Source organism: Hydra viridissima, unplaced genomic scaffold (assembly GCF_058129835.1).
Source record: "Hydra viridissima isolate aposymbiotic clone 2 unplaced genomic scaffold, HvirCarnegie_v1 scaffold_12, whole genome shotgun sequence".
Classification (NCBI taxonomy): Eukaryota; Metazoa; Cnidaria; class Hydrozoa; order Anthoathecata; family Hydridae; genus Hydra; species Hydra viridissima.
In genome coordinates, this window is record NW_028324311.1 from 11,025,053 (window position 1) to 11,041,648 (window position 16,596).

The 16,596-nt window shown below is 29.6% G+C and overlaps 1 protein-coding gene across 1 annotated transcript; it reads right to left on the reverse strand.

Annotated features, from left to right (window-relative positions):
• Positions 1–4,735: 4,735 nt before the first annotated feature.
• On the reverse strand, positions 4,736–10,084 carry LOC145194116 (calcium channel flower-like). The gene is made up of 5 exons (XM_090069531.1): positions 8,959–10,084; positions 8,709–8,781; positions 6,355–6,483; positions 6,117–6,224; positions 4,736–5,160 (listed from the first exon to the last, which is right to left on the reverse strand). The coding sequence occupies exons 1-5, from the start codon at positions 9,044–9,046 to the stop codon at positions 5,046–5,048; spliced, it is 513 nt and encodes a 170-aa protein (XP_089925657.1). The 5' UTR covers positions 9,047–10,084; the 3' UTR covers positions 4,736–5,045.
• Positions 10,085–16,596: the final 6,512 nt, after the last annotated feature.

Consider the following 16,596-nt stretch of genomic DNA (forward strand, 5'->3'; position numbering starts at 1 on the left):
TACCAGGGTTATTTTTCAAGAAATATGTATGTTTTAGTAAAAATATAAATATAATTATTTTTCAGATTTTACTTAAACATAGAATTCTTGAAAAAATAACCCAACAAATCTAATTTAACTAGTTGCCTTAGCAATGAGGACGCTTATTTATAAAATAAATTATATATATATATATATATATATATATATATATATATATATATATATATATACACACACACTTATATTTTTAATTTTTATAGCTATGGAGAAATGATAATGAAACCTTTTCATCATTCTAAAATTATGGTGAGTTAAAAATGCGTTTTTATTGGAAAATATGTTATTAAATTGTTGAATTACGTTAATATTTTTTTAAATTTCGTTATTTCGTAAATATATTTTTTCGTTTCCTACGAAAACTTGCTAATCCTACTAAGTTTCCTACTAAAACTTGCTAATCCTTTTAAGTTCCTAGTAAGTACTCGTTAGGAACTTACTAAGTTTTAGAAGGAAACTTATTAAGTACTTAACAGGATTAGCCGGTTTTTTTTTCTCGGGTAGTTTGACCTTGAGTTACCCAAGAATTTATTTAAAGCTATAAAAAAGTATGAAATAACTCTATTATATAAAATATTTGCATGAAGATTTAGAAAGTATTGCTTTTGGATGACCAACGACATTTAAGGTGAACTTTGTAAATTGTGAAAAGTTACCCCAAATTCTGCCGAAAAAGTACTTTATTTACAAGACTGTTAAATTTTAATTTTTTTTTTATTGATATTAGTTTAAACACTTAGTATACTTCAAATCAATACCATAATAAACACTTTAAGCAGTTTATTCACTTTTGAGTTCAATTCTGATCTGCTGCACAGATAAAAGTTTTAAGACATAATTTTTGTATTCTACTTCTGTTTACACAAAACGACTCGTGTTGTGAGAAATCGCGTTTATAAAACTATTTTACATGACTTTCATATTGACACTAAAACAAACCGTCGGATTCTAAAGTGACTTGCATTTGTATTTCAAATTTTTATTTGCTAGAGAGTAAAACATCTTTGACATACTGTTGCGCAAAGTTACCAACGGTTGTGCAAAGTTAGGCACTTTTACGGTACTGAACAATAAAAACCGAATGCCTCACAGTGAATCAGAAAGGTGAAAATACGGCAAAAATGATATCAAATATGAAAATGTGATGCATCAATTCCAGTATTTTTGGGTCAGAAAATTTAAATTTGTTATTAGAAATAAATTTTATCCGTGCAAATTATGATTTAAATAAAAAATTATGATTTAAATAAAAAATTATGATTTAAATAAAAAATTATGATTTAAATAAAAAATTATGATTTAAATAAAAAATTATGATTTAAATAAAAAATTATGATTTAAATAAAAAATTATGATTTAAATAAAAAATTATGATTTAAATAAAAAATTATGGTTTAAATAAAAAATTATGATTTAAATAAAAAAATTTGAATCTATCCCAAATATCATATGGTCTATTGGCGAGTAAAGCTCGTGACACTGCAGCTAATTGCACTTAATGAGTTTTACTTGTCAATCGACGATATAGTACCACATAAACTTTATATAACGTATTTTTAAAGTAAACTTTACGTGTACCTAAAGCGCGCATTACACTCTCGTATGCGTGTCAGAATTTTTTACGCGCACAAAAATTGATTTAAATAAAAAAAATTGGGTTCCTAAAACTAAAACGCAGACATGTAGTAGTTAGAATAACTTAGATTTTTAAAAAAACACAAAAAAATTTTAAAAAAATGTTAAAAAAATTTTTTAAAAATTTAGTAAAAGTTAGTATCATAGCCAGAGTATGATTAAACATAGAGAAGTTGAAGCAAATGTTTCCGTCACAACTTTAGGGCACCCTTAGGGCAACATTTCTACACCCTTAGGGCAATATTTCTGCCTTTCATTCTTAATTTCATTAAGTGATGGATAAATATCTACATTCTGTATTATGGATGAATTTCTGATTATTTAATACTGTTCATCAGAAAGATCACACTGAATTTTTAAGCTCAAAGCATCTTCAATCTTCATTTTTATCGGAAAACTAACTTCCATGCTTTTAACTTTTCCAGGATTTATAGCATTTTTCATGATAGCAACAAAATCTTTCATAGTAGGATCTTCGGAGGCTTTTCTTATTGAAGCTAATGCCAATGCTTCAGCAGGATGTTTAGCCAACTTGGCAACCTTAAACAAGATTACATTTAAGTAAGTAAATTACTTTTTGAATTAATTTGAATTTAATTAATTTATTGCTCCCTTAGATCTTTCGCTTCTCTCACTTCCTAGTCCTTGTTCTTTCTACCTGGACCTGCTTCAACGTCTTTTCTATTAACTGTAAATTCTTTATCCAACCAGGTTCGTTCATGTTCCAGAAGCGCAGAGAAGGTCCATGATGAATGTAAGTAATGAACTGTTATTCTTTATTTTGTATGCAAGTCTTGTTTTTAAACGTTTAATTCAGGAAGTAGACGTCAAATCATGCAAATTTTGGCTTTTGAGGTTTAAAAATTAGCATAATGTGTTTAAGCTAAGTTTTTGAATGTTGGCTTTTGAGTTTTGACAAATTTCCTCTGTAGTTCTAATGTAGAGTGAAAAATGTATAAAAATTAAATTTTGAACTGTTTTTACCCGTATCAACTTTTAAAGAGTGACACTAAAGCGAACATTTTGTGCGCAAGTTTCGCAATGAAAAATAAATAAAATGTGACTAAGGAAGACGGGCAAAAGTTGGCAAATCCTTAAAAATTAAAAGCAATTAGTTTCAGTTTTCTGGTGGTATTAGTTACATTATAACTCAATTTATTAATTCATAGCAATTGTTTTTTTGGGGCTTTTTGCCAATTTTTTTGAATTTTAACTCACTGTGTGCCGTGGTGTGACCGAACAAAGTCCAATGCCGAAAGTCCTGATGTAACAAATAATAAATTTTGTATATTTTAAAATAAATATTCGGAGAAAATGATTTTGTTATTTTAACTAGATATTTTTATAGAAAATTTTCCATAAAAAAATTGACCGGATTAGTGGAGGATTCGGCCAGAGTGTTTGTTTTATTGAGATGTATATAGTCAATTTATGCTGGTGCCTTTTGAACATTTCGTTAAAACTTGTATGGTGAAGAATTAGGCTTTTTATTGTGAAAATCTTATTGTTAAAAATCATTTTGATTTATAAAATGGCGCATGAACGTGATAAGTTTAGAACTTGCATCTAACTACATGTAAAAAAGAATATTTTTACGAAAAATTTGATATGACTTTCTTTTTTTCTTTTTTTTACCACATACAAAAGAAAGTCCTAGCCTTAAAAAAACCTTTTATATTATTGTATTAGGCCCAAAAAGATCTTACAAGCCATATTAACAACAAGACATGGATTAAGGATTGGATAAATAAAAAAAAAAACCATGAAAGTTTATGCAGCATCTAAATTTAATTAAATACCGAAGACAACCCTTGTAAAGCGAGTCAACGTCAGACAATTTTTAATAAACCCGTAGAGTTTAAAATTAAAAATTGGCTACTTGATATGGCCAATGTCGGTATGCCAGTCACAATAAAACTTCTTCTTAAAAGTATATCGGTTTTAGCACATAAAATGAATTTTGACTAAAAAGTAATTGGCTTCCGTTAGGCACGCAATTTTTTAAAGAGACATTCAACACTTTAGATTCGAAAGGCTCTGACATTTCCAAAACACAGAACACTTGTTTACAAACAAAATGTTAATTAACGGAGTATATGGATAAAAAATACAGAACACTTGCTTACAAACAAGATGTTAAATAGCGGAGTATATGGATAAAAATGTTTGTGTTTGAGAATCCTTTTCGAAATCAGAACCTTGACGAGTAATCTTTCGACTTGCGTCCATCAAATAAAAATGCAATTGGAAAAAAAACAAGCGATTGTATGACATAACCATAAATTGTGATAAAGAAAATTTCTCAGTTATGATAACGGTAAATGCAAGTAATTTATCTGCACCACCTTTGGTTTTGTATCCATACGATTGGCCAATTCCACTAGAAAATGCACCTGACTTTCCAAAAGATATGGGTAATTTTGGCTAAAGGTTACCAGATGTCCCAAAAATTTTATGATTACATAGGACCTTTCACTAAATTTTTTTTTTAAGAACATTTCCCATTGCTGATAATTCTTTTTTTGGACAGCCACAAACCACGTTTGACCTTATAGCTGGGACATTTTCGTCATCATTTGTTTGTAACTGCACCTATTTTGCACAAATATAAGACCTAGTATTTTTCTGTTTATGTTTTCATGTTGCAAAAGACATTTGGACCGACATAGTCACAGAATGGAGAATGCAAAATCTTGGAATTCTACCAAAAAGGACATTTACTAGTGCATTGAAATGGCTAAAGAGAATTAAAACTTCGGAGAAATGTAAATAGCTTCGGAAAACTCTGTGGCAAATTACAATTCAAGTTAGAATGAGGGAAAAATTGTTCGGGGTAATTGACGACCATTAAAATGTGAGCTTTAGTAGGTGTAATATAGAAATACGCAGGTGATCCAAGAAGTTATAAAAATTGATTAATATTGTCAAATATAATTATAAATATTGTAGAGACGTTTGAAGACACGTTTAAGGCAGTTTCGTTTCAATAGAACTAAAGCTCAAACATAAAAGATTAGATATTACTAACGCTGGAAAACTATATTGCTGAAAAAACAAACACTTTTTGACAACTGAAAATCAATTGGTGCATTTGTAAATAGTCTGTGAATACAAATCGATCTTTGAATATTGAAAAATACAAAAAAATTAATGTTAAAAATGGATTTTCAACATTAAGAGTATTTATAAAAAAAAACAATTAAAAATAATCACTACAAAATTATCAGGTATATTTCTTTAATTTATTTCGCCTATAAATATATAAATAAGTTTGCATAATTAAATTAATGTAATATTAACATCACTTTTTCAATTACAAAGCCAAATACAACTCCTTTGATCGTCTGTTTAAAAGTAAAAAATATACGCAATCAATAAGTGTTCAAGTCCACGCGCTCCTTATCTTTCGATTTCAGTAATGCTTTAGCTTCGATGTCGTTTGACTTGTTGTTTTTCTTTGCGATTGGTTTATCTTTGTCGGCACCTCTGAAAACAAAAACTCTAATGAATTAATATTTGACAGTTCAAAAATCGAACATTTACATTTACATATACACGATAGAAGTAATTTAAAGTTAACATCATACAATAACTTTTCGTGCGTAATCACCACAATAACTTTTCGTGCTTAATGAACTGCACGAAAAGTTGTTGTGGTGATGTTAATTTAGAACTATGCGGAAAAATTCCTTGAGAATAAAAAGTAACATTTTAGGAATGTTCACTTATTAATAACCAAAAGGTTGTGAGTATTTTATAAGGATAAGGAAACAATTTTTTTCCAGTTTTGAAACTGTTATTCAATTTCTATTCAAAAAATAAAATTACAACAAAAATATTTATTACAAAAAAAAAGGCTTTAATAGTGTACTTGAATACAAACTGGACCTAGTCCTACATTCGGTATATTTCTCATAGTAAACGTCTATTTGCGCACTTTTCTATCAAATATTAACTTGATTATTGCATGTATACAAAACATTTGTTAAAGCATGCTTGCAGATTATCTATAAATATTCTGTTAGTTTTATAAGTCAGTGAGTACCCTGAATTCATCTCATAAATATTGAATATATAATATGAAGAGAAGATGAAAGTAGAAACAAATCTTTAAGCAATTAGCAATTTTTAAAGAAAGTTCATAATAACCGCTGACTTCCTTATATAAATACCATAAAGATTAATACTACCTGTCTCAAAATAATGTTCAATTTCTATTCTAAGTCTTTGTTGAAATCGGAACAGTATTTTGGAACAGGGAAAATACATTTTTATGATAATCGTGAAAGAACGTTTCCGAAAGTGGGAGTACTGGAATAGAGAAACAATGATTGCATATGAAGCTGGTCTGTAAAATGTTCCAATTGATTAAACATGATGACTGTATGATTTTCCAATTGATTAAACATAATAAAATATGTAAATCTAAACAAGTGACTCACTTTTTACCAATAAAAAGTACACCATAGAGTGATGCTAAAACTAGTAGACTTCCAGAACCAAGAATAGTAGAAAGTTCTAGACATAGAATAATTGGAGGAAGCGCTCCACTGAAAAAATAATATTTAATTACACATAATGTTGTATAAATTTTGAAACATACTTGTTAAAACTATAACTTATTTCATGCTAACAATTAATTAAGCATTGAGCCAACTAAAGCAATTTAACAAAACATACCTTAAATACAAAAGTCCTCTCATCCAAAACTTGAAATGATTTTCAACCCAATTACTCACTTTAACTAAAGTATCAAAGTAAGCACAACAAACAGGTACTTCTAAAGCCAAAACTAACACTCCTAATGATCTATAAGGAAAAAAAGTATAAAAAAATTTTTTTTAATAGGGTGTAACCTGCTTAATCAACAACTGCAGACAAATTGTATACATCATCTTTGGTTTGAAAATATGAAATTCCTTACAGGATGTTAACTTTTCATTTCTTTAGTCGAAATAAAAAAACTGCATTTAAATTTTCTTGCAAAAGAAACCTTGCAAGAAAATTTAAATACAGCTAATCTTAACAGAATGAAAGTTTCCAATTGAAACCTAAGGAAGGAAATCCTCCAAAATGTCTTAAACAGTGAGTCATTGAAATTTATTTGTTTATTACAAAAAAAAATCTTATTATTATTATTTTTTTTTTGAAAAGCAAGGATCTAGCTTTAGACGATGAAATTTTTAGGAAAGCATGGTAGCTTCAAAAAAATAACTCAAAGCAAGATCTAGAACAGACAGCACAATCAAATATATAGGAGTTTAACCTGACAGAATAAATTACAAACTCAAGCATGATTTTTTTTTTTTTCAAATAGGTCTTTTTATGCCAAGTGAGCCTTACATAATGGTATTACATAACCACTTCAGATTTTGAAGAAACTTGTTGGGATGGTGTTTATAGGTGAGACAAGCAAATCTTAAAAATACATCTTAATATTTAATTGGTTCTTAAGAAACAGGTTAGTTAAAAAATTTTCCATAATGACAGACTAAGCTTAAAATTTTCCTTACCAGACTTTTGTGATTTCAAAGAGTTCATTCTTGAAATCTAAATTTTGAAATGCTACAAACCATATTGGAGTTTATCTAACTATACTGCATAAACATTCTAGATTAATTCAGGTGATCAGAGCTCTTTATTCAAAAGTTTTGAATCATCAAAGACTAAGACACCCAGATTTTTTTAAAGTGTCTCAGATTCAAAAAAATTGATATCTATGATTGTGTTAATCTATTTTTTGGAAAATTCGTATTCACATTACTTTGATATTAATTTGATAGACATTCTGGATAAATTCAAGTAATTATGCTTTAACAGTCCATAGGCAAGGAAAACATTTTTGAAATAATTTTGAATTTTACTATCTACTTCAAGATGGCAGTATTGCCAATACCTTTTTTTAGCAAACTCATAAAAGGAACACTGCATCTATATGATCATTCTGAATGCTTGTTTACTCATTTTGCAGATGAACCAAGTGTAGTTTTATTCTAAAGTTCCTTGTAAATCTTAATAGAGATAATTGTACACATCATCAAGCAATTGTTTTCTTAATTCCTCACAATTTAGGAAATATACCCAGACTGTAGAAGTAAGCAAAGCTTTTGAAAATTTGGCCCCTTAACTGAGTTGAATGATAGGTTAGAGCTAAAGAAAAAGTGAACCTGCTTCTCTAAAGAATTCTCCTGATAGCTAGATGTTCTGATAACAAAATTATCTAGAATAGGTTTTAGTTTACTTGCTTAAGTTGGGATGGATATTGAACTTTCAGAAAACAACACAATCGATATATCTGAAACATTAGTAGCAACACTGCTACTGGTCATTGAGTTTTCAACATTATATTCCAGTTTATGATTATTGCACATTTAGAAAAATGTAAAACAAGAATGGCCTTGTCTTATATTTTTCCAGAGGCACAAATAAAAAAAAAACAACAAATAAACCCATTAAAACCCATTTTTTCCAACCCTGTATATACAGGGGAAAAATGCAACCTTTACACTTTATACATCTGTAATCTTAATATCATTAAAATTGCTTGAATCATATCTTCACTATTTAAAAAAAACAAAAACTCAATGAACTTGCAGTACATTCAATTTTTGATTTCTTATAAAATTCTGCTTTCTAATCATGATGTAAAAGTATACCAATTTAAGTTGCTTCAGCCAGAATAACTTTCCTAATTTTTTATGCAAAAACTTTATGTATTAAGGGGCTTACTTGTATTTACCCATCAGATTTGAAGAAACAGTAAAATTTTAGGCTATTTATTACACTAAAAAACATCATTTTAAACCATTAAAATGTTCTTGAAAAAAAGTAAAAAAAAAAAACTTGGTCATTATTTTACAAACTAAAACAATTTACAAATAAAAATAAATAAATAAATAAACAAAATCAAATCAAAAAAGTTAAGGAATATGTTGAATATACAAAGTTTGTTATTTCAATTTATGCACAATTTTATCATATGAAAGTTATTTATCTCTTAAAAGAAAATAAAAAGCAAAACAAAAACAACTTACATTTGAACAATTCCTGCTATCATGCACTTTCCACTAATTGTCAGCAATACAAATAATCCTGTAGAAACTGATGCTAAAAAAAACCATATATCACAAATATTTAAAATTATTTTTCTCTTACTTACATCTTAACATTATTAATGAATTAAGATTGGTAGGTCACAAAATATAGCTTATATTTAGTACAAACATTATGTCAAAATTTAAATATTAGTGGTATGACTTCTTAAAACTATGAATACACACTTACAGATAGCAGCAACTAAACCCCATAATCGCACTAAAAAACGGAGGGTTTTAGAAACATTCTCTTTATTTTGATAATTTTCTTCAGCCATAGTTTTTCATTACATTAAAAAGATTTTTATAGTTATGACTTTCATTTAAAAAAGTAAAAATAATTATGTTATATATATGCATGCATAAACTACATATATTGAAAATATAACTTAAAATTGCATGTCATATCTTTCAAATGCTGTTATACAATAAAAAAATGTTTTTAATAAAAACATATATACTTTTAAATACAAATCTTAAAATTACAAAACATACAAACAAAGCTTTCAAAAAATGAAATAGAAAAAATTTTCTATTTCAAAATCCAAATCAGATAATATTTATATTTTTAATGCAATTATCTCATATATAAGTAATCAAATTATCTTTGCAGTTTATTCTAAATAATAATTTTGGAAATTTGACATAAACTTATCACCTACTTGAAACAAAAATGTTAACGCTTTAACCTAGCTACGTTGGATAAATAAAATATTTTTGCAATTTATTTAATATAAGGGAGTCTAAAGCGAATCAGTGTAAATAAAATCTCTATTCTTTCTCTGAGTAATCCTCATACAATACCAATTGTAAATAATTATTAAATTAACAACAATAGTTTTTTCTAAAAAAACAGTTTTTTGTTATATCATGATAGTACAGATAGCAAACTCGACATTAAGATGCTTTATTATAACATAGTTGCGCGAAATCACTGCATATGCAGGTGAACCCTGTTACAATATAAAATAAAACTTGCAAAAGGTTCAGATAATATCAGAACAGTTGTTACGTTCAATGAACTTTCATGGATAAATTGTGCGCGAGAATTGACAATTACAATCGTTCTTAGGGTTATTCCAAAAATATTTTCGAACTGTCGTGGTTTTTGGGTTTCATGCAAGTGATTTTATCTTTTTTGCATGTTACAATTAGTCTTAACAGATTAAGTTAGAAGAGTATCTAATCGTGTCATAGCCTAAGCTTTTAATTCTCGCAAATATCTAAGATATTTGTGAGGATTTAAAATCATAAATATTAGCTAAATATTTCTTGAAAATTACGTTAGGCACGGTTCGGTAACACATTTACTTTTCACATGCTTGGTATTGAACTTACTCGTTGAAGCGTGTTGAGAAAAAACTAAATCTGGTCTTTAATATTTTTTCGTTATACAGGAAGTTTTATTTGCAACCGGTGTAGAATGAGATCTTTACTTGAAAGAGTGCAACATGTCAGCGGAGATATGAATAAATACCTCAGAAACAGGTGAACTCTCGCGTATACTCGCTTACCAATCGATTGAAGATTGAACACAAAAGTGCTCAATCTTCAATCGATTGGTAAGCGAGTATACACGGTCTTTGAGGTAACCCCACATGCATATAGATTAAAGGATTTTTTTTTTTTGAAGAATTTCTTCAACTGTTTTTCAACTGTGTGGGGCATCGTTTGCTAAAATATGACTGTCGAGCATTTTCTTTTTGTTTTCAACTGTGAGAAGATTGAATAAGAATCTCATAATAGCGTTTAGGTTACCTTTGAAGATGCGTATTGTTGCACACTAAGGGCTTTAAGATTGCACCATGCGTCTTTTTGTTATCTCATGGGTCCCAGTTGTTATCTCATGGTCCAAAAACTACCTGTGAAATATCTTTCCTATAGGTCCCAATAGTTTCACCATGGGTCCTAATGATTACACCATGGTAACAAGTTCTTAGCCATTCACGGTTATTATGGATCACGATAATGCCAACCTAACTGACCCAAGAACGCTACTTATATGGAATTGATAGCGTACACATCAAAGTACCCTGTGGTGTAAACTTTGAAACCATTTTATTTTGTCCGCGGAAAATAACTTCATTTGAATGATCAAATTGAGTGAAATTTTGACATCATAGTGCACCAATAAAAACACCTGTAGAATGAGAACCACTCTATACAATTTGATAACATTTGGTGCAAATGTTGCCTATAGCCACACCAAACTTTGCATAAAATTTCAGTCGGATTGGTTCACGGGTTACGGATTTATGGCAGTTTTAATTTAAACTTTGTTAGTTTTTTGCTAAATATATCTCAAAACGTAACCGATTACGGTGATATTCGGTCACTATTTTCAAAATTATGGTTACACGAGTGTTCTATTATGTAATACCAACAATTTTTGATTATAACTGTTTAATTGCTACGTGTACCATTTTCATTTTATAGACCAAAATATTGTTTTGCTATTTAAAGCGTGATTTGACTTGGCTTATGCACAGCGTGAATATCTCGGCATTTCCTAAGGTATAAACTACTGCCTAAATGCATAAAAATGCTAAAAAATGATTGAAAAGCTTTTCTAAGGATACCTACATTAAAAATAAAAAAATTTTATTTCTGTTAAAACAGAAAAACTGTGAAAAAAACCAAATATTTGTTATATTGACTTTATAAAAATAGTTGCAGAGGCACAAAAAGAGAAAAGCTCTATCAAAAGTTTTCTAAAAGTGTAATAATTTTTGAAGAAAGAAATGGGCAGAATAGTTATTTGAAGAGCAGTAAAAATCGTTTGAAGGACTGTCTCATCGGATAAGATCTTCTAAATTGTCATTAAGTGTGACAAGCACCATTGATTTAAATAGTTATAAGTATGTTAAAAGTAATAGTTGTTAAGAAGTATTACTAATTAAAATAATTACAGGTATGTTAATAATTGTAAGTGTGTTAAGTGGATTGTTATCCAATATAAATTTAATTAAATTTTGTAAAAGGCAGAGTTTGATTTAGTAAAGTTAGAATTGGTGAATTAACACAATGTCAAATCAAGCAAAGATTCATGATGAAAATCGAAAGTTTGTGTGCTTGCTCTGTCTGAAAAAATGTTTAAGTCAGCTTACTGTTTTTCAAGTAGATCGAATATGCCAGCTGTACAAGACCAAGATCAATATCAGTGATTCTCGGGTACCATAATCGTGCAGAACTACTTTGCGCAGGAAAAGAGAGGGGAAAGAAGTTGCACGCCCTCCTTTATTTGATTTCAAGTCAATACAAGTGAGATTTGAAGCAAGAGGCAGGATGTGTCATTGCCTAATCTGCTAAATTGGTCATTCTAAGCTGCAAGAAAAACATCCTTTTGAAGAGTAAACCATCATTGAGAAAGAACCAAGTGTGCGCTACAGCACATGCCTCAGCCCTTTAGGAAAACGTTTGCCACACCAATACTCTCAAATAAAGTACAAGGAAAACCTTCAATCTTTAGCAGCAAATAATACCAAAGCAGCCGAATAAATTGCATCTTGAGTTATTTCCAATAAAAAATTATCCCCGGAAGAAACTATTCGACTTGCTAAAGCATATGGCGGGCCTCCACTTTCAATTTTTACATGCATATATTGAAAGAAAGTCTTGACGATTAATAAGTGAGACTAGATAGATTTCAAGAATTATATTTTTTACAAGCTTCTAATCTCTTTAAAAATGAATGATTTAAAAGCTCTACCAAACTCCCTAAACAAAGTTTATTATAAACATAAAATATCCATATTTTGGTTTCAGGTTAAAGTAGTGCCCTGTCACCATCAAGCGCTCCAAAGTTGACCACTCCAGCACTTGTAAATGTAAAATTAAATATGGGCCTGTCAAACAACGGATTAAAAGAACTGGTCAAAACTATAAACCAAACATCAAGCTGCAAGTGGTAGATCCAAATTTTTATAAGAATTTCCCTAAGTGCAGCTCAACAGTTATTTGATTTCTTCACTTGCAGTGACTTAAAAATCACCGACGGAAAAGGAGATTCTGGTACAGTTCGGATTGTTGCTCACTGCAATGATTTATCACGTCTTGTGAATCATGTTATTCAATCTCATAAATTTCCTGGTGGCTATTTTGTTAAACTTGGATTTGATGGTGGCAAATGTTTTCTCAAGTTTTGTCTAAGCATTGTCGATACTGCGTTCAGGGATGAAACCAGCTTACCGCCACAAAAACAGCCTCTTACTCAAAGGACTGGTAAAGACACTGGAGTCAAGAGACAAATTCTTGTTGCGGTATCAGCTAATTTTGGCTTGTAATATGAAAGTTACAAATTTAATTTGTGGTCTTCAAACCCATTCAAGTATGCACCCTTGTACATGGTGTTACTTCAAATCCAAGTGTTTTACCGATTCTGGAAACTTGCGAACACTGGGCTCAATCAAATCTAGCCTTGAGTCTTTTCAGCAATCTGGCGGGGATGTTGCTAATTCAAAGCTGTTCTGAAATGTCATTCGAAAGCCAATCATCAGCCGGCCTAACAATGTTCTTATTTTGGAAATCATCATACCGATGAAATTCCATCTCCTCTTAGGAGTTGTCAATCATCTTTTCAAGATCCTTAAAACTGCTTGGATAGAAGCTTTTAAGTAACCAGCTGCCCTCCACATTCAACTTAGCCCATATAATGGGGGCCAGTTCGACGAAAACGAATGCAGAAAGTTTCTTAAAAATGTGGATGTGCTGCGGCAACTTGCTGATACAAACTTGGTTCCCAATCTCTTTCACATAATTGAAGCATTTAAAACTTTAAATTTAGTTGTCAAAGTTTGCTTTGGATTCATCCTACAGCCGGACTTTCAAAAGGTGTTGTTTAATGATAACTGGTGCAAGCGTAACAACTAAAATTCACACCGTCTTCTATCACATTAAGGATTTCATTAGTCATGAAGGATCCCCCCTGGGATATTGATATTAGAACCTACTATTAGATCTGAACTGAGAATTATAGTTTATGAAAAAGCAAAACAAGTGAATATAGCGAATCAATGGAAACCAAATAAAAGCCTAGACTGTAGCATGCATTATTGTTTTTTATGATTTTTTTTAAGTTAAAGAATTCTGCCATGGTTTCCTCATTGATCTTTTGCCTATACTTCGTTTAAGTTAAATCTAGTTTTCTAGATTTAACTTTAACGGTCCTTATTCACGCAGTTCATTTTATTTTTTAGCATTTATATTTTTTAAACGCTTTTAAAACGTTTCTTAGTAATAAACTATCTTTATAACTTTACTGTTAAAATTCAAATGAAATAACAGAAAACGGAATGTAAACTTAAATGAGCAATTAATTGTTATTTCTTTTATCAATAAAATGTAAATTATGAATTTGTAAATGTTTAATATTTCATATTTTATATTTTATTGGTAGATGAATATAATTATTTGCATATAAGGTAAGTATGGGTATTAAGGCCCGGCGGGTAATAAGGCCCACTAATCCAAAGTTAGGGAAAAAATAAATTGTGAAACTTTTTTTCGACATTAAAATATTAGAGTTATCTGGTTTTATCACTGGCAGCAAAAAAAAATCAGCATTTCTTTACCGCGCATTCGACAAAGGTGGGCCTTAATACCCATACTTACCTTATAAATTATGCAGTTATAGGAAACTCGTCGTATACAAAAATATGTTTATCATAAAATAATTCAAAAGTTAAAGCATATCCATATAATTGTTTATATTCCATTAAGTAAGTTATATTCAGAGCAAAATCTTTAAGCGATACTAATACTCGTAAGCGATACATTTTTCATTTTTGTATATATAGAGGCCACGATGAGGTTGAAAATCGGGAAAGTCATTACAACGGTATAATAAAGTTAACAGTGGGTCATTCCACGCCAAACGGTCCGATTTCAGAAACCAGCCGTTCTCAACCATCTCAGATTTGGTATTATTTAGATTTTTTATAAATGCCCATGTTGAGTTATTTCAAAAGAAATATGGCGCCAAAAGTAAAATACCCTAAAATGGCATGTATGTAAACCCCTAAAACCTTATGTAAGCAGATTTTTTTTTTTAACTGCATAATTGGAAAAAACTTATTTCAAATTTCAAGGAACATTTTCAATCTTGAAGAGATTTATCCTTTAAACGAAAAAAATTGAGTTTACATGAGTGAAACTACAATGCCCTTTATAATTAAACGTTATGTGGGTCAGTAAAATAACTAATGGCATGCAGAACTAATTTTCGTAACTAAGAGCCTTTTTAAATTAATTTTGTAAGTTTAATCTAAAGGTTTTAAGTTACACATAAGTATAAAATTTAGAACAAGAATTACTTTAAATTTATTTACATCCTGAAATGTCTGCTGAACAAAACTTTTGGTCTTCTTTCGAATGAGGAATAGAATTGGATAGTTAGACGAACTTATAATTTGATTAAAAATATTAATTCAATTTCTTTTTACCACAATTCATCGTTGTTTGTTAAATACACGTGTTTGGAGCGCTATTTTTCATATCCTTTTGCAATGGTCAATCATTGCTCATTTAAAGGTTTGCAAAATATTGATCTAGAGGCTGCAGACTATCTGTGAAAGCTGAAAAATAAAATCGTTTGCCTTGGTCAAAAATTGTGTTCAAGTTGCCGCATAGCTCATTTATCCACAAACACTGCAAATAAATCAATTGAAAAAATCGACAATATTGATGATGTAAATGATATAAAATGTTCAATTGACACTCTTAACAGTAGTTTTTCTTAAATTGGAATTTCACTTTTAAGAGTAAAACGTGTTAATAAAAGAGATAATAAGAGAGATACTGCTGGTTATGTAAAACGTATTCATAAGAGAGATCATGCTGGTTATGTAAAATGTAAAAACTCAATAAGTGCAAACGTTGAGAATTCACTATTCAAATTTGATATTAGAATTGAAGGATAAAATGTGAAGAGTCACGTGAAAAAAAATGCATTAATTTTATTTCTTACTCTAGAGACAGTTGATCGAAAATAACAACGTAGTGAACTACAATTGCCAGCAGAGGACTTCATAGATTTTTTCAAAAATCCATTAGCAATTGTAAAATATCCTCTGCTGGAAATTGTAAGGATTTATTTCAAAAATATCAGTTTTATCTAAGTATTATTTTATTGTCAAAAACCAAAGAAATTATTTGCGATCATCAATAAGTGAACTAAGTTAAAATAATTCGATTTTTCTGAAAAATTTTTTATTTGATGTGTCCTTCCGTTGTTTATTGCAAACTGAATGACGTACTTCAAAATAAATGTTACTTTGATTGCATGCATCATGATGAATATTTTGTTTATGTGTATCTTGATAAATTTTGAAGATTGCTGAACTTAAAGTTTGTTTGTCTTTTGAACTGATTCATTATTTAGTTAGCTGCGCAAATAAAAATTTTGTGAATTTATGCTACCATCAAACAGGCTGTAGCATTTGTGCAGAGTAGAATTTCTTTGGAAATTGTCATGGAAAATTTGCCTGTGATAGAGTTGGAGGAACTGCGAAGCGTTTAGCAGCACGTGCTAGTCTTCAACGGCCAATCAATAACCAAATTTATATGATTTTTACAAAGAAAGTCTGTCGGGTATTACATTTATTCATGTTGCTTGTGATGAAATGGAAAGTGTATAGGCAATCAAGAGAAATGGTTTAGTACTGGAAACACTGTACTAAAACGAATCTCTTGATTACCTTTTGCAATGACAACACCTCTTTTATTGCAAACAATAATGGACCAACAGCAACTTACAACAGTTACAACAACTACAATAACAACTTAAATTGAACAACAGCAACTCAATTAAATTTTTTTCACTATTCCATAT